At 43.9% G+C, this 22050-nt stretch overlaps 1 protein-coding gene across 5 annotated transcripts; it reads right to left on the reverse strand.

The window, feature by feature from the left end:
- Nucleotides 1–1255: 1255 nt before the first annotated feature.
- Nucleotides 1256–17891, reverse strand: LPAR3 (lysophosphatidic acid receptor 3). 5 transcript variants are annotated; one of them, XM_039556456.1, is made up of 4 exons: nt 17830–17891; nt 11723–12186; nt 8439–9196; nt 1256–1868 (listed from the first exon to the last, which is right to left on the reverse strand). In XM_039556456.1, exons 3-4 carry the CDS (start codon nt 9172–9174, stop codon nt 1519–1521), a joined length of 1086 nt encoding a protein of 361 aa, XP_039412390.1. In that variant the 5' UTR covers nt 9175–9196; nt 11723–12186; nt 17830–17891; the 3' UTR covers nt 1256–1518. The 5 variants fall into 5 exon arrangements, with proteins under 5 accessions (XP_039412390.1, XP_039412387.1, XP_039412391.1 ...); XM_039556453.1 differs by having other exon boundaries at nt 11723–12232; nt 17830–17889; XM_039556457.1 differs by lacking the exon at nt 17830–17891 and adding an exon at nt 17447–17709.
- Between the last annotated feature and the right edge of the window lie 4159 nt (nt 17892–22050).

Genomic DNA, 22050 nt, shown 5'->3' on the forward strand with positions numbered 1-22050 from the left:
ATGGCTGATATTTGTATTTCAGCTTCATAAAATACGTTCTTGGTGTTGGCTCTTGGTGTTGTTCTCTGATAATTCCAAGTGGGCAAAACTTTCAGAATTTTTTCAAAGTGACCTCTGGTTGTGGTCACCTGCCTTAATACCTTAGGGATCAGACTTTCTCTAGGAGACAACACAGGAAACTGTTAAATCGCACCAGGGAGCTCACTGCTGTTGAAACCAGACAGTGTGAGCCAGGTTTTTAGAGTACTGAGAAATCTACAATCCAGTTTTTTATCTGAAAGTTTAAATTTTAAAAGTTTACCCTAGAGCTCTGTATTGCTGGATCCTCTGTTGGAGGATACTCCATAAGTCAGAACTCCAGCTGTTTGGGCTGTGGCTGCATCAGCGCTAGATTTGATCAGTCACAATGCTGAAAGCCCTCCATTGCTCGCTGTTCCACGGTCTCTTCCTCAAGCACCTGTTCCAGTAAGACCGGTTTGCAAATTGGAGGTTAAATGTAGTCCAGAAAAGGTCCAACAATCAATGCATACTGTACTCTTGTAGAGATTTAAATTGATTTCAGGCTTTTTTTGCCTGTAAATTAATTTCTATTTTAAATAGCTTGATTGAACCTGGATATGTGGGTATTTAAACTTCCCTTAAAAGTTCCCTTGTAAACCAGAGTTTTGGATTTCATTTCTCTTAGTGGCATAGCAGGTAAAGAGGAGTGAGAACACCCATTTGATATTATCTAGGGAAGTTAGAAATGAGCATAATGAACACAGCCTCACTGCTTTTCTGTTAATCCACCCTCAATGCCTGCCTACACAACAGCAGCGGAGTGCACCGTCTTTCCCTGCAGCATTCACCCCACTATGGAAGAAATAATGGCTTTTGTGCTTTCTGTACTCTCAGATCCTGACAATTCATGGTCAGACATACTCACACACACCAGTGCCTGGTCTGGGTCTCCCATCACAGCCAGGTTTCTGGCACAGCTTTAATAAACTATCAAACTACCTATTTTGAAAGCAAGATAAGGAGGAGGAAGAGAAGAGGTAAGTATGAACTATTTCATGAACTTCATAAATCAAGAAAACAGGTCACAATTCTATCCAACCAAGCCTACAATCTTCCTCAAGATGCACAAAAACTATTCAAAGCCTAAATACTCAATAAATTCCAAACCTGCACAGGCAGGCAGGTTTCTTCTCTCTGTGGGAGCTTAACGAGGGTCTCACTACGTTGCTTACACTTTGTTTCCATGCACAAGAAGTCTCTGAGAGGTATTTATTCCATTCACATGAAAAAACAATTTCATGTACTTGAAAGTCAAAAAGGATGGCAGCACAGAAAGTTTTCTTCATTACAAAGTGTTTTTCCATCAGGCAATTATTTATAAGAACTTTTGTTAACACTGGAGTTGAGGCTCTGGAACAAAGTGGATATATTGTTTACTAGCTTTGCCAGTCAATCTTCTCTTACAAAACCTCTCCCTTCCCCCTCTCCTTTTCCAGCCAAGTCAGTCCCTTGCATAGCTCAAGAGTTTCCTTTGTCACCAAGATCTCCTTTTCCACAAATTGTCCCTTGAATAATGCCATCTTCAATGTAGTGGCCCGAGGTATCCGTGCTCCTGCAGAGAACTGTTGAGGGGATCCGAGATGACCGTCTCTCCTGGCTCTTATCCTCAGAGGAGCAGCAAATCATCCTTTTCATGGTAGCCCACATCTCATCATCTTTGTAGGAATAAATTATTGGATTCATGACAGAGTTCAACAGGGCCAGGAGAAGAAACCACCTTTTAACATGCTGAATCCCACAGTCAGTACAGTTCAGGCCATCAAGCAGTAAGACGACCAGGCCAGGGGTCCAGCAGACAACAAAGGCACCTAGAAATATAGGAGACAATAAAAAGAAAACCAAACCTGACTTCAAACTTCTAGGGTTTTGGAGTGTTTAACATCTTACAAGATTATTGAGTTTATCAAAATTCTACACAAAAATTATAAAAGCAGGAGAGGACAAAATTCTAATGACAGTAGAAAGATTGTATCTGCTACAGCTTCTCTGCCAAGCCCCGAGCAGGAGACAGGACAGCCCTCAGAAGACTGCAGGGAGCAAGAATCTGAACTGCTGACAGCATCAACTCAAACACGTGTGGGAAAAGGTCATCACAACAGTGATTTATCCATGCTGATAAATAAACAAGAGCTCTGGATCATTTAAAAGCAGAGAACTGGCACTTGAACACACACTTCCTCTGCTCATCTCTCCTATGTACTGGAGGAGAAGACATCAGGTGGTTCACTTCCACCACTGCTGTAATATGATCTAAAGGGACAAGTCTCCTGCCACCCTACAGCTGACTCTGCAGTGCCAATTAATTAGACAGGTGTCACATAATCTAAATGTGTCCTGGGTGGGAACCCACAGCTAGTGTAGCATGCATGCCACTGCCTACAATGCACAAGCACTGTCGGCTCCCCAGTCAGAGCTGAGCCCACCTCCTTCCACTGCTCCATCCCAGCTCTGCATGCTGAGCCTTGAGACACAGTGATTTGGCTGCAGGAAAAAATTCAGTTACACAGGAAAAGAGAGAAGGAAACAGATGAGTTAGTGAAGGTGAAGTGAAGGATGGAGCAGTCAGGACAAAAAAATGAAGGGGTAGGAAAGAAAACAAAATCAGAACACATAAATATGAGGAGGTAAGCGTATAGTGGTGGGGGAAGAGAAAACTCTGTGAGAGAGGCCAAAAAAAAAATTAAAGGGAGAATAAGGGAGAGGAGATCATAGACTGGACACAAAGAAAGCATTAAAACCACAGCTTAAAACTTAGTTCAGTATTGCATTTGCACCTTCCCATGTTCCTGCACACCCACACCATAACTGAGGATGAGGAGGGGGAATATCACTACCAAATGCAGCCTCGGCCACAAGTTGGAGAGGGGCCCTGGACTGCCCCATCTACCCCTTGGTCTCCCTCCTGCACTGCACCCCATGATCCCTTGCCCAGAGCCCAGGGAAGGAGTAGCCATATGCATGATAATACTAACTTAGCACAAGCCACAATTGCTGTCTGACATACAGAAATAGAAAATTACAACTCTGCCCAGCCATCACAGTTTGAACAATGTACCAAGGAAATTCCAATCACTTATCACAGCAGAGTTTCCCCATTTTGGAGCTTAGAAAAAAATAATTCAACAATAATAGCATCTACATGCCTAAAAGCTCTGCTGGGGTGTGGGTATCTGTTCAACACTTCTGGTAGAACAAGCAAGTCCACCTCATCTTTTAAAAGCTGCTGCTATTCCCATATCCAAGCTGTGGAAGCCAGCAGTGGATCACAGCAGGAGCCAGGCAGTGCCAGAGCCAGTGCTCAGCAGCACCCCAGCCACCCCAGCAGCTCTGCTGCACACACGGGCTGGTGTCAGCAGCTCTGACACTTCTCCCCACCGAGCACTGAAGTGGGCATTGCCCATATGACAGGCAGGCCATAATGGTATTTTAAGTGGATTTGTGTGATTGAGCAAGCAGTAGGATTGCTGGAGAATGTGTCCAGGACAAGGTATTGTGGATCTTGCTGCAACTTTGAGCTCCTGGACTACAGGCAAAATTCAACCAAGTGATTTACTCTGTTCTAGGCAATATTGAACAGAGAGGCAAGAGACCACTTTCTTCAGAAACTGAATTTTCTGCTGTACCAAGATTTTTGTGATGCTAAGTACTAATTTCATGGTGTTAGTTTTGAGATACTGGTTAACATCAGTAACATTCCTCCATTTCCCAGTGGCATCGGGAGCTGCATGCTTCTACCACAACACTTGTTTTCCCTGGTCAGTCTCTGTTTTACGCACTGGTTTGGCTCCTGCATGCTGAGTAAGCAGTTGTGAGCAGGGCACCAGCTCTCTCTTATCTACAGTGGAGAAAACACTGCACAGATTTGCTGTCCTGGGGTTCACCAGCAAATCCCAACAGTTTTAACAAGAGCTGGAACCTAACCACCCAGACAATACTGTGCCTAGTTAAGTGTCTCAGCAAGTATTTGGACACAGAGCTTTCACTACTGACCAAGGGTCACTGGCAAAGCTGCCAATCCACCAAGTCCACACAGAAACTGAGATGGTAACAAACCTTCCTTACAACAGATGCTGAAAGCATTTTGACTACTTGTACCACAAGGTGTGCAAGGTCCAACCATGCTTTTATAGAAATCAGAAGGAGAAGAAAGAGACCCCAAAAGCCACATTTAACAAAAGACACAAAAATATCTCCTTCAAACAGAACGCAAGATTTCAAGCAGGATTAGTCCACGAACTCCTAGGATATATCCCTGTCTGCCTATACAAGCAAAATCCTTAAAGGTTTCAGCTGCAAAAGTAAGGGAAGAGAAGACATCTGCAGGCATGTCTCCACACATTTCCCATGACTGAAAACAAGGACGAGGCAATGCAGTGACAGTGTCCGAGTTACTGGAAAATGCTTTCACAGGCCTGCTGTTTTGACTCCATCAAAAACACATTTTGCTCTTAGGACCACAAAGATGAAAGTGAGGCACATCTAAGACTCACAGCCTTGCTCAGATTTTGTTATTTTTACCACTAAGCTTTCAGAAGAAACCATGGTTAGGCATAAAAATATACCTTAGTCTCAGCCCTTTGGCAATTTTCTTGTTTGCAGAATATTTATCCCATAGGAGCTCCCCTCCCTGACAAAGTGCCACACTGCAAAGATAATTTAACTTCTGGGACTCTTTAAAATTCACGCAAGTGACATGAAATACAGCCTGGCTGCCACATACATTAGAACAACTCAGAGTCTTTGCACTAGATTATGGGAGATCAGGTGTCACAATGCCTAAAGGTTAGTTTGAGGGTTTTCCATTAGATTTAACTATGGAATTTCTTGTAGATTACATCATCTCTGCTTAAAAATTAATTCCTGTGGAGCTGGAAGCACTATGAATGCTTCAATAGCATAATTTCATAAACCCTTGCACATCAAGGCTATCCCTGAGCGTGCCAACACTGAGAGAAAAAAAAGCACAGTAGGTTCCAGCTGCCTTTGCCACATGTGCATTAAAAGAGCAAGTCACCAATTAAACTCTAAATTCACTGAAACTGAAAATCATCCACCCCAAAGCTGCTATTTCAGCAGGAATCTCACTGCCAGGTTCAGAGGAGCTACCACATACACAACCACCTGAAAATCACATACCTGCACACCTGCAGCCACTCTTCTTTCAAGGTTACAGTCACAGGCTGAGCTGGGATTATGCCGTAAGGTCAGTCCAAGGGGATTTTAGCCCCTTTTGCTCGGTTTCACATCTTCCAGTTTCAACTAGATAACTCCCTGTGGTTCAGCATGCCAAAAGGAAAGCCTTACTCCTATGCCATGATGGACTATTTTAGGGGTTATGGCAGGGATATGTAGATGACAGGAACTTGACTCCTAGCATCTGGAACGACCCTCCAAGCCTAAGGGATGGTGCAAAAAGCCACCTGAAGCTGTGGTGAATGAATCCATGGAATCCATAAAATCTCAATTTCCCCAGCTCTCAACTGTAGGGCCACAGAAGAACACCCAGAAAGGACAGGGATGTTCTGCTGGAAGGGCAACCAGCTGCAGCCCAGCCTAACCGAGGAGGGAGCAGGAGGAAGCTGGGAGGAGCAGCATGCCAGCAGCTCCCAGCTACACACAGCCTCCTTCCACACAGCAGCAGATCAGAAGGATTTTGTCCTGAATCTCCCATGAAACCAACAGAGTACATGAACAAGGATGCTGGGGTTTATTATGCTTTATCCAGCACAGCACCTTGGAATAGGCTTTTAGTTAAGACCATATCAGGCATGTACTCCAAAGCATTTTCAGATGTTTTGGAACAAACCATTAAAAATAACTGCTTTAGGCAAAACCCATGTGCTGCATGTAACTGTAGGCTCTTGCATCAGTGGTTGTAAGCAGGACTTTGGAAGAATCCTTTTGGTCACTTGGCGACTCCTGTGGTAATAAGAAAGTCCAGAAAACAAGCTATGTGGTTTCTAATACATTTTGCACAGAGTGCTTGAATGACGTGGCCAGGAAAGCACATTTCAAACTGTTAAAAAAAATAAGTTCTCATTCTTAGAAATAAATGTTTATTAAAAGCCTCTCAGAGTCAAAATTTGGAGAACTGATATGAAGGAACATGCCAAGATACATTTCCTCTGACCCAGGAGCTTGAAGTAGATTGCACACCCAGCAACACCAGCACTAATTCGACTTCTTTGGAAGCAGGCTCTGTTTCGGTTTTGTTTCTGACTTTGTGACTGACAAAGTAATATACAAAATTATAATCTCTGAAGTAGCACTCAGGCTTTCTGAGTTAAATTTCCCTGGCCCAGCACACAATATCATTAAATGCTTTGCCTGAATTATAGTTCAATTTCATGGCTGAAAAGCCATATGCTGGTGAGTAAGAGAAAGCTAATGCTGAACTTCAAATCAACCCATAGTCCTAAGGCCCCACTCCCTAGTAAAAGAAACATTAAGTTCTAAATGAGATTTTAAGTGGGGTTTATTTCCACACAGTCACAAAGAACACTGAAGGCTTGCCACAGGCTAAAGGACTACAAGTGATGAGCAAATGTCAGCCACCATCCCTGTCCCTCCAACTCCCACATCTGCTCCAGAGAGCAGTTCTGCCTTCAACAGAAATGCTCAGAGAACTGCTTTCTAAAAGTGCTCTGTTTTCTGTCTCTTTCCAATGCAGCAGTTAACTACAGTCTACTCGATCCCTATGCATTAGGGTAGGACCATATTTGGAGCAATTCAGAGTTTTTCTGCAGGGATTTTCTCCTTCCAGGTGGGTGGTTTAAGTTTCACTGCATGAGAGCTTAGATAGGGAAAAAATCAGATCTTGCCCCTGCAAGTCAAGGGCAGGGGGACAGGCACAACCACCAAATTGACTCTATAAGTACCATAAAGTGAAAGGGAAAGAAAGAAGAACAGCTAGGGAAGGATTTAGAAAGACAAGGCTCTGGCAGAGGACAGGCCAACTTCAGAAGACACAGAAGTATAAGTGAGAACCTTGTACATGCTTGAACTATCTGTCCACTTTCTTTTACAAGTCAGGCACTGTGAAGTTTAATGGATTTCAACTTCTAAAGCACTTTAAAACATCATTTGGTAGACAAAGGTGTTATGTAGCACAGCACTAATATTTCAGAAAAAAATAATAAAATCAGATACCAGTCTCCTCAAACAGCATCCAAAAACTGCAAGGGGAAGCAAGTGTCCTCAGCGTGAAGTTCCTACCCTGGCGAGTCCTACCTCCATGAAAAATTACAGTTTTCTCCCAGAGCTCTCTAGTACTACCATGGTGCAGCATGACACAACTGTGTCCCAGGTATACATGGCCACCAGCTTTCCCAAAAGCTTTCACTTTCCTACATTGGCTCATCCAACCTCAGTAAAGCCATAGTTGTGGGTTTAGAGTCCGCCACCACCCGAGCCCAGCTTCACAAATGTCTCAGTCTACCCCCAGTTCCACCTGGAGCCCTGCTCACATGATACGTGGTTTCCAGAACACATCTTGTCCAGATTCAAGTAATTCTGGGGAAAATTGACTGCTACAGCTGGTATTTGTTCCAAGGATCAGTCATCCACTTTGTTCCTCTCTAGTTTAATGTGCACTACATCGCAATTACCTGATGAAGTGTTCTGAGCTGCTCAAGTATCAACAGTGTCTTTAGGGTAGAACCCAGGTCAAATCTCGTGTTATGATTCAGAGATCTAAGGTTATGCTGCACCATCATTATCTAAAAATATTTTACACCATGCAATGTCCACAAAATGAAGGTGAATCTTTCCCTTGAAAAGCAAACTTCTATCAAATTCATGGACCCACCAGGCATCCTCTCCTTTCCCTAGGGAAGGTACATTTCTAGGGGGAAGAAGTTTCTATGTTCAGGAAACAGCCAAGAGGAAGATGTGCAAAAAAAACTATTGATGTCCAACATTAGAGCTCATGGCCTTGTGCAAATATTAAAGAACATTATTTTGGAAATGTTCTACTAGGTAATTATAAACCTTCACAAGCCATTCTCCAAAGTGATTTTGTATCTTCCTGCTCAAAAAAAAAAAATAAAATCCAAAAAACAAAACACCTTCACAATTTGTGTTTTGTAACAAGGTGCCTAACAACAGAGACATTTTTCTTCTGTGTGTTGACCAGTCCTCTATCTCATGTTTCTGCATAGTGCAACAGCTATTTCACTGTCTAAAGTACACAGAAGTTTAGATGCCTCCAGCACTTTTAAGTTCAGTGAGGTTTTTTGTGTTAGGAGGTTTGAGCAATTTTTGTGGGATTTTTTGTTTGTTTGTTGGTTGGTTTGTTTTAAATAAAAGCTAAGCCAAACCAACACAAACCAATCCATTGGCACTGCCAGCCTTGCCCACCATGGTTTGTAGCCTCTTACCTAAGACAGTCATGACAGTCTTCATAAGCTTCACAGGGGTTCTCCTCCGGCTAATGGACCCGCTGGTGTGTGATGATAAGACATTGGTTTTCCTCTGGACGTACATGTAGATTCTTATGTAAACCACCACCATAATGAAGAAGACGACCAGGTTTAAGACACTCCAGAACACCAGGTAACTTCTGCTGTAAATGGGTGCCAGGGATGAGCAGACAGTAATGTCACAGAGGCAGTTCCAGCCCAGGGTCGGAACAGCACCCATGAAAATAGCAATGGCCCAAATTGATATAATTAAGAAGGTGACTCTCTTCTTGGTGAGATTGCTGTGGATCTTCATCCGCATGATCGACATGTGCCGCTCCACAGCGATGACGAGCAGGTTCACCAGGGACGCCGTCAGGCTGGTGTCCAGGAGGCCCTGACGCAAAAACCAGCGGTTAACTGTTAGTGTCTTGGACACGGGGCCGGTGTTGAACATCAAGAAGACATAGGCAATTCCAGCAAAAAAGTCTGCAGCAGCTAAGTTGGCCAGAAGATAATAAAAGGGAAAATGAAACCTCTTGTTCTTGACCACAGCTGCTATGACCAATGAATTTGAAATAAAAATGAAGAGGCAGAAAAATGTCCCAAAGCATAGAACACCAATGAGCTGTGCTCCTGTCCACTCATCCGCTGTGTCTGTCTTTGTCCTGTTGTAGAAAAAGTCCATGCGCTTGTCATAGTAGCATTCGTTCATCCTGGATTAAAGCCCCTGCATCCTAGGAAGGGTGGAAGGAAGAAAGAAAGAAGATTAACAGCCAGGTAATAGTCCTTGCTTCAATCACCATACCTTCTTTTTTTGGGGACAAGGGGTTGTGACATGGACACGAGAGGGTATATACTTGGAGGCCTTAACTAAAAACTCAAACTGTACAGGGTTGATGCAGAAGATATTCTGGAGGACCACACTGCATGATGCTTGGATGAATCAGGAATTTTAAGAGATTTTCCTACTTAAAAAATTCCAGCACAGTTCTCTTGCACTAGCAGTCATACTGTAGAGGCAACAAGGTGGAAGTTAAGAAGTTAAAAATTACTTTCTGGAGATCATGGAGAAAATCTGAGCAACAGCCAAGCCGTTCTTGCTGTGAAATCCCATGTTTGAGCCACAGCCCCATCATTATTTCCATTTCTCAGTGTAGCCAGTAGGGATAGGGAAGAATAAATCATAACTCTTCCATTTTAGTGAGTAAGCAATAAAAGGCCCATTACACAAAAAATATTTTTTTGTTTCTCAATTATATATTAATAAATGTAAAAAAAGTATGTATATAAGATACGACAGGCATATATATTCTGAGCACATACCTGTTATTTACTACTACAGGACTTAAGTAAATGTGCTGCAAAGGGAAAAATATATTCTAGATATTTGACTATTCTAAAGCCAGCAATTATTTTACTGGGCTCTCAACCCACAGGCTTGTGAGCACCACACAGCCCACTTATCTTTAAAACCAAAATCCGGTTCCCTAGCCAACCACAGGTTAAAGCAAGTCCTGGGAACAGCAGTATGGCTGGGGTTTATTTCTCATACCCACTCAGCACTATTTTGGACACAGGACTATTAAACCTGATGATGGAAAGAGAGTCCAAGTTCCAGATTACATCACACTTCAGCTACTCTGGTGAGGTCAATGTCAGCTGCCTTGGCAATTTTACTGCCTTTTTTATGAACCAAACTGAACCTGGACTAATTTACACAGGAGATCTGACAGCAACTACTCACAGCTGCTGGACCCCATGCAGGGTCTCACAGCCTAGAAGGGAGAGTTTGTATCTGATCATCACTAGCCCTCACATTCACTGTCAGTTATCTGAAGAAGGGTTTTAACAATTCATTAATAGATATTGTATAGTTCTAGCAAAACCCATGAATGCAGCCATGGAACAAGAGCCTGATCACATTAGATATTATACAGAGTGGCAACCAACAAGAAACCTAGAAGAAGCAGTAACAGGCAGAAAGATTTTTAAAAGCATAGGCTTTCCATCTCTTCAGCTAAAATTGTTGACACATAAACATCAGGTTCACTTTGTCTATTATTACCCTGTGGTAATAATGAGGTCCCATTTTACAGTTATGTTTCGTCTTCCCAGGGACTAGGAAGCAAATTAAACAATCCCCAGCAGGCTGGCTAAAATGCCACTTTTATATTAAAGGTTCCTTCCAAGCTTTAAACTAAAAAGGTCCATCCTTTGTCGTTTATGTTTTGCTACTTGTGTTATTTCATGCAATATTTACAGTAATTTTAAATCAAGTTACACTATTCCATAATTTTTTCAGCAAAGTTATCTTTTTTAATATTCCATTTTTCTGAACTAGCGCCTTAGCATTTTTTCCTTGATTTTTCTTAGTTCCCACCTAGTAGTCAACATGAAAGCAGGCCATTTGACATTGTTGTCCATTTTACTATCCTCAAGAACCTGGCCAGCCACTTTTTTATAAAAGACTGTATTACTTAAAGCATCAAACTTGAACACATAGTCAGAACACTAAGAACAGCTACTTAAGGACAAGAAGTGGAAGGAAACAAGTAAACCATCCCTTGTGCTGAAATATTACAGAGCATCCTTCCATCTAAAAATAAAAAAGCCTCAGGAATGCAAATCCACTGCAATGAGTCAAATGAAATTCAACGCCCACTGCTCCCTGTTCAGGGCAACGTAGGGGAGTTGGGCAGTCAGTACATTCCCCATTCTCACCCAGGAAGTACTCAAAAATCAAATTCAGTCTGTAAATGACCAGAAGTCCCTGAGGAGCTGCAGACAACAGCTACTCGAGTAGCCAAGTGCTGGGAACCCTGCCAGCAGAGAAGCCTCTGCTCTAACACATCAAGGCAGCAAAGGACCTACTGAGCTTGACATGAAGCTTTTACAGAACAGCCCAAATGCCTGTAAATAGAAGCAGCATTTTGGGCAAGAATGGCAGGGGGGGGAAAAAAAAAGCAACCAAACCTGTGAAAATTACAGGAAAGGTTTTCTGAACATGTTGTATCTTACTGTGTAATCATCTCAACATATGCATCTCTTGCTTACAGTGACAGGAGAGTAAAGAAATCTGCAGCTGCTTTTTGCATCTCATCTGTTGAAAAGCTTAAAGAAATCCAAAATATCAACTATGAATTTATTCTAAATACTTCAGCTTAATGAGGTCCCATCCTTATTTAAAGTAATAAACAAAGAAAAAAAATATTCACACATCCATAATTCTCCACTGAAATAATTACACTACAAATACTTACTGTCACACAGCAGAGCTCAAATGACAAATGATTTTGAAAGAGATGTCTTGAGGTGTTGAGGTAAGATGAGGAGAAGAAAAGCATCGAGCTGAGGTCTCAGGGTCACAGGGCAGACTCTGGAGATTTCCAAATGGAAGCTGCACCAAAGCAGAAGCTGAACTGGAGCTAGTTTACATCCCAGTCCTTCAAAGTGGAGATGCAGCACTTGGCTGTCTGTACCAGCCTGTTTATGAAAAGCACTTACAACACCAGGGCCCTTGCAGACAGCGGTTTTCTTCACACCTTCATCTGAAGTCCTCCCAGCAGAATTAGCCTGGTCTCACGGGAGCTGTGCAGCCGTGACAGAGCTATGCAGCTGAATCCAGTGGTCTTGCCCCAGTCCACACCAGGCACAAGACAGGATATCCCATAGCTCCTGGCACATCACATGTCCTGGCAGGACTTTCTTCTCCAGGTCTCGTCTTCTGCAGCCAAATCAGAGATGCTTATCTTAACCAGGGCAGGTTTAAACTTAAGAAGAAAAAAATAACCCTTAAATATAACCCTTTGTAAAAATAATCCTTAAATATTACATATTTCAGATCTGTTTATTAAGTACAAAAGAATTTGAATATTCAGGCAAAATATTGTTCAAAGTTAGTAGAAAACCAGCTAAACTTGTCAGTCCAGACTTATAAAGGCAAAAGAGTCTTCCAGAGTCTGCAGCAGAGAGCTCCTCAGTTGCGCTACTCACTTTAAGAAGAATTGCCTTCTTTTGCTTTGAAATTGGCTTGGTATTTCTTGAGGTTTTTCATGGGAAAGGACAGCAAAAAAATCTCTGTTCACCTGTTCTACGCCACTTGGTATTTCCTATCCCACCATCCAGACCTCCGGCAGTTATCCCATGTTGCATATTCTACAGGTGAGTTGAACTAACAGCTTGCCCTGGTACTTACAGGCAAATACATCAAAACTTTGCAAGTGCCGAAAGCTTGTCTAAAAGGTTCTTTTCCTCATTTCAATCTATTTAATTACCTCATTTCAACCAAGAGAGGCTACAAAGATCACGAACGGATGGACTGTGAACTGCATTTTCCTCTACCACACTTGAGTAAACATTAAAGCTTTTTCTCTTTTTTTGAGTGGGAAAAATCCTCTGTTCCAAAGAATCTCAAAGAATTTGGGATTTTAGTTAAACTGTTTTCAAATGCAAAAGCACACTTTAAGAATTCTTCCCAATACATAACACCTTGAACTTTGTTTGTCTTAATGACAGTTTGTGTATCATAATTGATTTTAAATTCCTCTATGAAAGTGTAATTCACACTGTCAGAATATGTTCTTCACCATTCTTTAAATAAAAGTCAAGAATTTGCATGAGTATGTAGGAATATATTATACTAGCTACCTGAATAAAGAGTCAGTGAAATAAAACATCGTCTAGATAATGTTTTTGACAAAAGGTTCAGCTAGTTGCAAGCTAGCATGCTGTAATGATTGTTATTCAATTGGAATCTTGTTTGCTTCAATAAAGCCACTAAAAATTTTTATATTTATAATAAAATTTAGTATCAGTTATTTAAGTCAAAGGTTTTTCTGATTGAAACTGTGATTAAAATTACCTTTAAGTTATTTTGATTAAAAATTAAATTTTGCCTGTAAATCAGCTCTAAGCTGACTTACTCATTATTAATGCAAACATTTCTGAAGGAAAACACAAATGATAAAGTCATTATAAAATTTATCCTGCAAGCCATAATGTGATTCATGGCACACCCCCATGGTTTTCTGCCTCTTCCCTGTCCATTAAAAACCAAGATGTTTCAATACATTGGCTACAACTTTATTGAAGGGCTGGCGTCAGTTTGGGGGACTTTGATGGCTTCTGCCCTGTTTCTGTATAAATGCAAAAGGGAGGGAGCAGACAGGCCTGGGTTGGCACAGAAAGCTACTGTGAGAGGATTCAAGCCAACTGCAGAGCTGGACTGAAAGGTCCTGAGAGCAAGACTGAGCCTACACGGAGTGGTGAAGCCCTTTAGGCAGGGCAGAAATTCAGCTTAGCGGAGAGGGAGGGGTGTTTGCCCAGGCAGAACACCAGCCTGGTTTACTGCTGGTTTTCCTGAGCTGCTGCAGGAATTTCTGTGCAGAATTTCAGGGTAGTTCAACCAAAATGATACACTCTGGAACAGGAGAGATCACAAAGCCAGTACAGTCCGGGCAGGTATGTGAGATGGTGCAGAGGAGCAAGCTGTGCCCAGGCTCAGCCTGCAAAGCAGGCAGGCTGCCAGCTCTGCCTGAGAACTTTGCCTCCTGCCTCCCCTTCTCCATTAACAAAGACCAGGTATTAAATACACATCTCTAAGAGATTTGGAAACTTATTACAAAAGTTGCTCTGCAGAAAGCTGAGTTTATCACGCTGACTGATCACAGGCATAGGTGGCAGAAAGAGGAAGAGAGTCACTTGAAATACTCTCTTCACACTCAGACTGTCACTGCAGAGAAATACCAGCAGCAATTGCCTACTCGCACATATTCCTTCGGCTTTTTAAATTTACCCTACAAGCAGCAGATGGCCCTTGGCAGAGCACCACAAAAGGAGTGTCTGGAGACTTGCAGCCTGTGCAGCCCTGTCCAAGGGCTCCCCACAGCCCTGCATTTGCCTGCCTGCGCCCTGTGCCACAGGCAGACATGGACACCCTCTGTCCCATCCTCTTCTGCTGGGTAAACCACTGCTGCTGCTTTTATTTTTCTCATTACTGAAAAGCTCTCTCACCTTATTCCCCAGAGGAAGGTGCAGGCAGAAGGAAGCCAGAACACTGGGCAGCCAAAGCTATACATACCAGCAGTACCAGTTCAGAAAGGCAATTGGTTCCTTGTTCCCCTCCACACCCTGCTACATGTATGGCCACGGAGGAAAACACAACCAAATGATTGCACCAAGAAACCCACCCAGGTTACCTCAGCTTAGAAAGAAATACCAGTGCAGAAAAGGGTGTGTAACACAGCAGAAGCCAAAAATGTTAATATGTAACTGTAAGGAAGAGTTTTGTGAGGCAAGTGCTCTGGTTCACCTTTAATTGTCTTTAATAGTTAATTGATATTATAACAAAAATCAATTTAGAAAAACAAATGAAAGGAAGCACATAGAGAACACAAAACTGCACAAAATGTATCTAAACTAAAGCTTTTTTTAATCTGGTACTACTAGAGGATGTAATGGAAGTCAACATTAATTTAACAGGTTTTACAGAGACAAATTATCTCAGAAATGCAACTGTTTTATTTTGTTTATTACAGAAATTGTGCAGGCACTGCCTGTACTTGAAACAGCATGGTACATGGTACAATTCAAGGACCTGAGAATATAATTTTTCAAAAACGTTTTTAAAATGTAGCTTTAAAATTTGAAAAAAAGTTATGATTAAAAAACTATGAGGCCAAATGAATAAGTTTTTCAACCAGAGAACTTACTTAGTAGGGGAATCTACTTGTGGTTGTGCTCGGCTCTATTTTTTTTTCTTTAACTGAAGTATCTCCAATTTCAGATAACTGGCTGAACTCAAATCAATCACTCCCAAGCAGCATTATCCCACTCCCTTGGTCTTCAGTACCTTTTAGGCTACGGAGAGCAAAGTGCCACATCCACTTTCTCTCCAAACCTGTTTCATCTACATAATGTTAACTTGATGAAAAGTATAGCAGCACTCATACTTCCACCATGGTTCTGGATATTTCCAGTAATAGTCCATTTCTGTGGTGTCATCTTTTGGACTGTGAAGAAAGTAGGGCAAAAGGAATAAAGATGATTCTTTGGCAATTCTTAGATATCTGTGGTGAAAGCATTTAAGGTTTTTATGTATCATACATCCTGCACAAAAGACCAGTGCTATATGATACAAATAAAGAGCCTCAAGAAAAGTATTAAACCTACCAAAAGAACCTCAAGACTAAATATTTAAAGTTGCAGAGAGAGGAAACAGTACCGTCAACCACAAACCAGAGTGCTCTGTACACACAGTCTGATAAGAGGCTTAAAAGTCACTGTCAGGACACACAAGTGTCATCCTGTGCATGTAAGTGACAATGCTGTTCCTCTGCAAACTGCTGCAGACTGACACTGACAGCTGAACCGTGAAACAGAGATACAGGGGCATCTCCATCAAGGTATTACAAAGCTCTGACTCCAGCTCCTGAAATGCCTTTAGTACAAACCTGCTCTACTGCACTAAATTGCTTCTGAAAGCTCTGATACATTGGAGAAGTTGTTAGGGACAGATACCAAGTAACTCACTAGTTACCACAAGTTTAGACTCCAGACTTGGTAATTTAAGTCTTTCTGAAATTATGGTTTAGTAGATCTATATATGGAGTTCAAACTAAAAACTTTGCTGCAAAGCCTTCATTTAGTCTCCTTTAAGTGTGGTTCTGGAAGAAGCTGGCAGGTCGTCCTATAATGCGGAAACAGACATAGCATTTAAAGTATTTCAAAGTCATTCAAACAGCCTATACGTTGTGAAACATGCCTAGAAGAAAATACCTGTTCTGCTTCTAAAGTAAGTTTCCCATTTCTGCAGAACTTCCAGGTCCTCTCACTGATCACTACCACCTCCAATTTGTTGAATTTTACCATTCAACAAATCAGCTTTCTTCCACAAAACCTACAGAATGTGGATACAGACTATTTCAGCACAGTCCCAAACAAGTCAACTTTCACTGTTTCTTTTCAGCACATATTGATAAGGACCTAAGTCACACCACTGCTGATTAAAACAAGTCACTTGTCTGTATCCAAGCTGTTAACAGATTCAGAGCCTGGGTTTGCAAGCAAATGTGTCAGTGGAACTGGTAGAAATAGCACACTCCAAAACATACTTTCTCAAGACATAGAAGTTGACCCAATGGCATAATAGTAGAATTCAGGTATGTCAGTCTTTAGGGCTAATACCCAAGATAAATATATTCTCTACAGTGTCAAATCATATACTTCAGAGATTTTATTTCATTATCTGATAGCATAAAGCCTATGCTGGAAGACGTTCTTAAATGGTAATGGTCAGTGTAGCACAGGACACATCCAGATGAACTTGTCTGAAACTTTCGCCTAGGATTCTGAAAAAAGCTAAATACATCTCTCAGCTTTACATGCTGGTAAGAACTGTTGCTTCCTTACTGATTCTGCAGATTTGGTTTGTGGGGCTGTTTGATTTGTTTGCTTGCTTTTAGTTTAATTTTCATTACACAGATAAGCTTAGTGAAATCAGATTTTTCACCATATAACTGGATCTGAGTTGTGCTTCCTACTGCACCTTTTAGAAGACTGTAAGAACATGCAAGGAACCACATACTCAGCACAGCTTAAAGAACAAAGCTACAGCAATGCACCTTACAGTCTGCAACAAGAAACGTCTTTTTCTAGACTCATATCGCAGATGGGAGAGCAGACCTAAGTACGTGGCCTCTGGAAACACAAGGGTACAAAACTGCTTCCTCTACCTCTCCCTCTCCTCCCACCCGACCTTGTTTCCTTAAGAGAAAGAACTTATCAAAAGACATAATGCGAAATAATGGCAGTGTATTTTTTCGGTGCGTTGCATAGATTAAGAAACACCGTATTAAAAAAACCCCACTTAACAGAAGACCCTTCCCAGCGCCCACAGTCCGTACCAGCTGCCCGCGCCTCAGCAGGGCGCGGCCCCCCTGCACCCAGGGGTGTGCAAACGGAGTCTCAAACGTATGGAAACTCACGTGTATGTTTTTATACGTGCACGTCCGTGTCTGCACACACCGCGACGTCTCGCCGGGACAGAGCGGCAGCACTGCCCGGGCTCTGCCCCGCCGGGCTCGGGCTGCGCTCCGGGCGCTGCCCGCTCTGCTCACCGGCACGGCCCGGGGCGCGCCCGGGGCTCCGGCACCACCGCAAAGAGTTTTACAGAAACGCAAGAAGTTTTGCCAGCCCCACTCCTGGGGAAAAGGCTCATTTCTCCCGGAGCTCGTCCAGCCCGCGTACGTGTTCCCACCGCTGCCCCCTTCACCGAGCCGCCGCTGCCGCCCCGGGACGCGCCCGCCCCGCCGCCCCGGCCCCGCTGTGGGTGGCAGGGGCTCAGCCTGCCCGCCCCAGCCCCACTCACCGGCAGCCCCGGCGCGGAGCGGAGCAGCGCCAGCGCCACCGCCAGAACGAACGGGCCCGCCCGCCCCGCTCCGCTCCGCGCCCCGTCCCGCCCCGCCGGCCTTAACCCGTCCGGCCCCGCCCGCCCCGCACCTGCCCCTGGCGAACGGGAGAGCTCGCCCAAGCCTGTGTTTCCTCCCCGGGCCAAGGTTTGGCTCTCCCCCGGCACGGGCGGCTGCGGAGAACGTGAGCGAGACCCCCGAACAAGAGGGAGCTGCACGAGTCTAAAGGGCTATGCTGCCTGAAAAGCCCATCAGAGGGTCCATCATCATTCACCCATTAGGAAACAGATTCAAAACTCAGATAAAATTGCACTGACTTCTGCGAATAGATCCGGACAGTACAGACAGGTAAAGCATCACACGTAGCTGTTCTTTGAAACAGAGTGTAAAAGCAAACGAGAACCACTTCACACCCAACACTGTGACACAGAAACTTTAAGGCTCATGTCACCTCCAACGGGCAGGACTGAGCACACACAGCTTTGCAGTTAAGGACAAATCAAACGCAAAAGTAGAAGGTAATACAAAATCAAATTTATCTGAAGCCTGTGATCAGATGGATCTGACCCATTGCTACATACCTGAATCATTTACTGAGGCCAGGCATATGTTCATGTAGTGCAGAGCTAAGCACAGGTCTGCTCAGAGCTGGAGAACTGACAAAAGAAAAAATCTCAGCAGAAGACATCTGCCCCACTTCTCTGAATCCTGGTAACAATCACAGCATGAAACTTAGGGTGTTAAAGCCTAGGTACAGCCTTGCACATGAACATTATATTTGAAATGCCAAACAGACTCCATTCCAACATTTTTTTCTGTTTTAACCAAAAAAAAGAAAAGCCCCAGAATAAGAGCCCAAAATCCTACTGACCCTGTTCCCCTCACTTAAATGCTCACCTTGAAGATGGCTCAGGAAATTTTCTTCTCTTCCTTCTTGCCCATGTCTTTCTAATGCAAGCTTCTCACTGTCTCATCCATTTTTCTCCTCCTTTTGTTAAGTCCTATAAGCAATTAGCAAAAGCTTCTTATTCCCAGAGAGCAAGGCAACAGCCCTTTCTCAGAGCACTTTGCAAAAGTTTATGTTCCAGTTCTGCTTCCATTACTGTGCATCACCTCCTTCGCAGCTGGAGTGGGACCACCTATCAGCCAGCAACTGTGTTCAAATCTGTACTAATGTGCAGAATTCAGAGTCAACACATGCCAGATTTCCTCTAAAGTTTCACCTCTGTGGAATAGAGAGCCAGCAATAGCCTCCAGCAAGCCTCTCTTATCTTTTTTTCCAAGAGAAAAAAAACAACTCAGAGCACCAGATGGTGAAGATAAAAATTGGTTTCTACAGCACATTAGTGACCCGCTTTAATATGGTAGGGCTGAAGCAGCAGTCTAGCTAGCAATGATTTCATATGATTTAAACCATAAAAAAATCAATACTGGACAAGAAAGCTTTATGATTCCATTACAGAAATTAAGTCTTAAAATCAGTTAAGAATTATTAAGTATTCTCTGCCTTCCTTTTGTTGATAATGCTTTCCCTCATTCCCTGAGGATTCTCTCACAAACAAGCATTTATCTGAGCAATGGTTTTGGCAGGTCACATTAAATGTCCTACTAAATTGGAAAGAGAGAGTTGGAGCTTGAGTGAGGAGCCACAGCTCCTGCACCATGACTCAGTGTCAGGGGTATGGGAGGTACCTCACCTGCTGTAGGGAAGAGAGGCGCCAGGCCTCTGGAGGTGATGAGCTTGTTACCTTGTTCATACATTATATGGCTAATTATCCACACACATCCTTTAGTATCTGTTTTTGCTAGGTTCAAGTCTCTAACTCAAGATTTCTGTAAGTACTGCCAGAGGACAGAGTGTTACAGTGGGGATTCTGTAACATGATGTATCAAACAAGGAGGCCCGTGGGAAAGAAATACATATGGACCGACTCTTGCTAGATGTTTCAGAGATGTTTATTTCTCCAGCCGCATGGCCGGAGCTCTGCCCAGGAACTGTTCCAGTCACGGGACCAAGGGTCCTTCTGCCCGCGCAGGGAACACAAACCAACCCATGGGAACGAGGCTGAGCAGGGGCAGGGAAACCCCGTGTCTGTGCCCTCAGGGCCCCTCTCCCAGGGCTACACGGCAGGGGAGGGACCCCAACATTTCACCCATTTATTTTAATAAAAGGAGATTTAAAACTTAACATTGAAAACAACTGGATAAACATAACAAGAACAGTTTCAAAACAAAACAAGCCATGCTCCTGAGTCTTTAAATGCCCAAACAGAGTCTCTGGAACATCTTAAGGGTGACAGAAGGGAGACAGGACTCTCTGGGCATGCTTTGTGGCGAAACTGAGGCAGAAGGGGGTTTAATTTCTTCCCTCCCCCTTTTTCATCCCCCCCTCGGCATCGGAGAGGAGTTGTAGGGAAAGGGAATTGTATAGGGAAGCCATGGGATGAAAAATGGATTAGGAATAAACTGGGGATGGGGTAAACTTAGGAAGGGGTTCATATTGGGTATAGGGTAAAAGGGGGAAGTAGGCTGTGGGTAGGGAAATTGCTGGGATGGATATTGTTTATAATTTTGTGCATAACGGCTGCCTTTGACTGGAATAGCTCCAGGCCCAGTAACATTTGCTGCTTGTAAACCCTTCTTTCCTTGCACTATATCAAATTGTACAACTTCCCCATCTCCTACACTTTGCAGGTAATTTTTAGGGTTATTCCTTTTAATGGTAGTTCTGTGGATGAATAAATCTTCCCCTGTATCATCTCATGTTATAAATCCATAGTTGTTTTTTACATTGTACCATTTCACAGTTCCTGTGACTTTCGTGGCTACAACTCCTCCTATCACCTGCTTGCGTGTTTGTCGCGGCTGCTGGTCCCGCGTGGCCGCCGCCTCGCCGACTCCGACGTCTCGGCCGGGCCCCCGCGTTGCGGCTGCTCCGCGCTCTCCGAGCGGCGCTGCTCCGGCGCGTGTCTGGGCTCTGCGCGGCCCCGCGTTGCCATCACTGCTGGCTCCGTGCCCTGTGAGTGGTTCTGCTCCGCAAACTCCCCGCTGCTTTGAGAGCAGCCCTGTTTCGGTTCGGCGCTGCACGACTTCTCATGTCGCTGTGGAAACCGCCGCTTCTCGCTCTACAGGGCTCTCTGAGCTGTGTGCTCGGAGCGGGCTTCCATGCTGACCCCTGGTTCCTGGCTGCTCTTGGGGGCCACCTCTTTGCTGCACATGGCCCACAGCACCCGCGGCACCTGCAGCATCGCTCCCTCACTCACGGCTGAGGACCCCGAGACAGGGATGGGGTCTGCAATAAGGCACACGCTCCCGAGGGGGCCAGGCACATCCAGCACAGGCACCTCCGCCGGCATGGCTGCAGTCACACGTTCTTGGGATGGCGGCCGCGCGGCCTTGGCCACGGGATTACGGCCATCCTCTGCTCTAGGGGTAAGGGGATGATACAAACGCTCCTGAAGAGCTTCACTGATTACAAGGAATCCACAGAGAGGTTCTGTCACTAGTGCATGTTTTGTCTGATCCCTTATCTCATCCCAGATCTCGTACCAAAAACACCAGAGACTACTTCCAGGAGGATCAATATCAAAAAGTAAGTCTCGAGAAATATATAAGAAATTTTTGAAGACCCAGTTAAAAAAATGTTCTAGATCTCCCAGAACAAATACTTTCTTGTTTTGTTGTGCAAGGATTCCTTTAACTTCTAGATACATTTCTTTCTGTGGTTCAGAGAGCCCCATTTCCCACAATTCTTCCATAGTCCAGAGAGAATATCCAAACCAAGGTGAGAAGAGAGAGATCTAGAATGGTTTTTACTCACGAATTTTCTGTCTTTAGGGATGGGGGATCGTTCTGCCCACATTGTCCACCATTTACAGTGGGGATTCTGTAACATGATGTATCAAACAAGGAGGCCCGTGGGAAAGAAATACATATGGACCGATTCTTGATAGATGTTTCAGAGATGTTTATTTCCCCAGCCGCATGGCCGGGGCTCTGCCGAGGAACTGCTCAATCCCGGGACCCGAGGGTCCTTTGCCCGCGCAGAGGAACACAAAACAACCAATGGGGAATGAGGCTGACCGGGGCAGGGAAACCCCATGCCTCCCCCCCAGGGCCCCTCTCCCAGGACCACATGGCAGGGGGGAGGAACCCCAAGAACAAAGCACAAACACAATTCA

This window comes from Corvus cornix, chromosome 8 (assembly GCF_000738735.6).
Source record: "Corvus cornix cornix isolate S_Up_H32 chromosome 8, ASM73873v5, whole genome shotgun sequence".
Lineage (NCBI taxonomy): Eukaryota > Metazoa > Chordata > Aves > Passeriformes > Corvidae > Corvus > Corvus cornix.

Coding starts and splice junctions, on each gene's coding strand:
- LPAR3 (XM_039556456.1), bottom strand. CDS start 9,174: ATGAACGAATGCTACTATGACAAGCGCATGGACTTTTTCTACAACAGG. Junction 1,869..8,438: donor GACTGTCATGACTGTCTTAG/GTAAGAGGCTAC, acceptor CTATATTTCTAG/GTGCCTTTGTTGTCTGCTGG.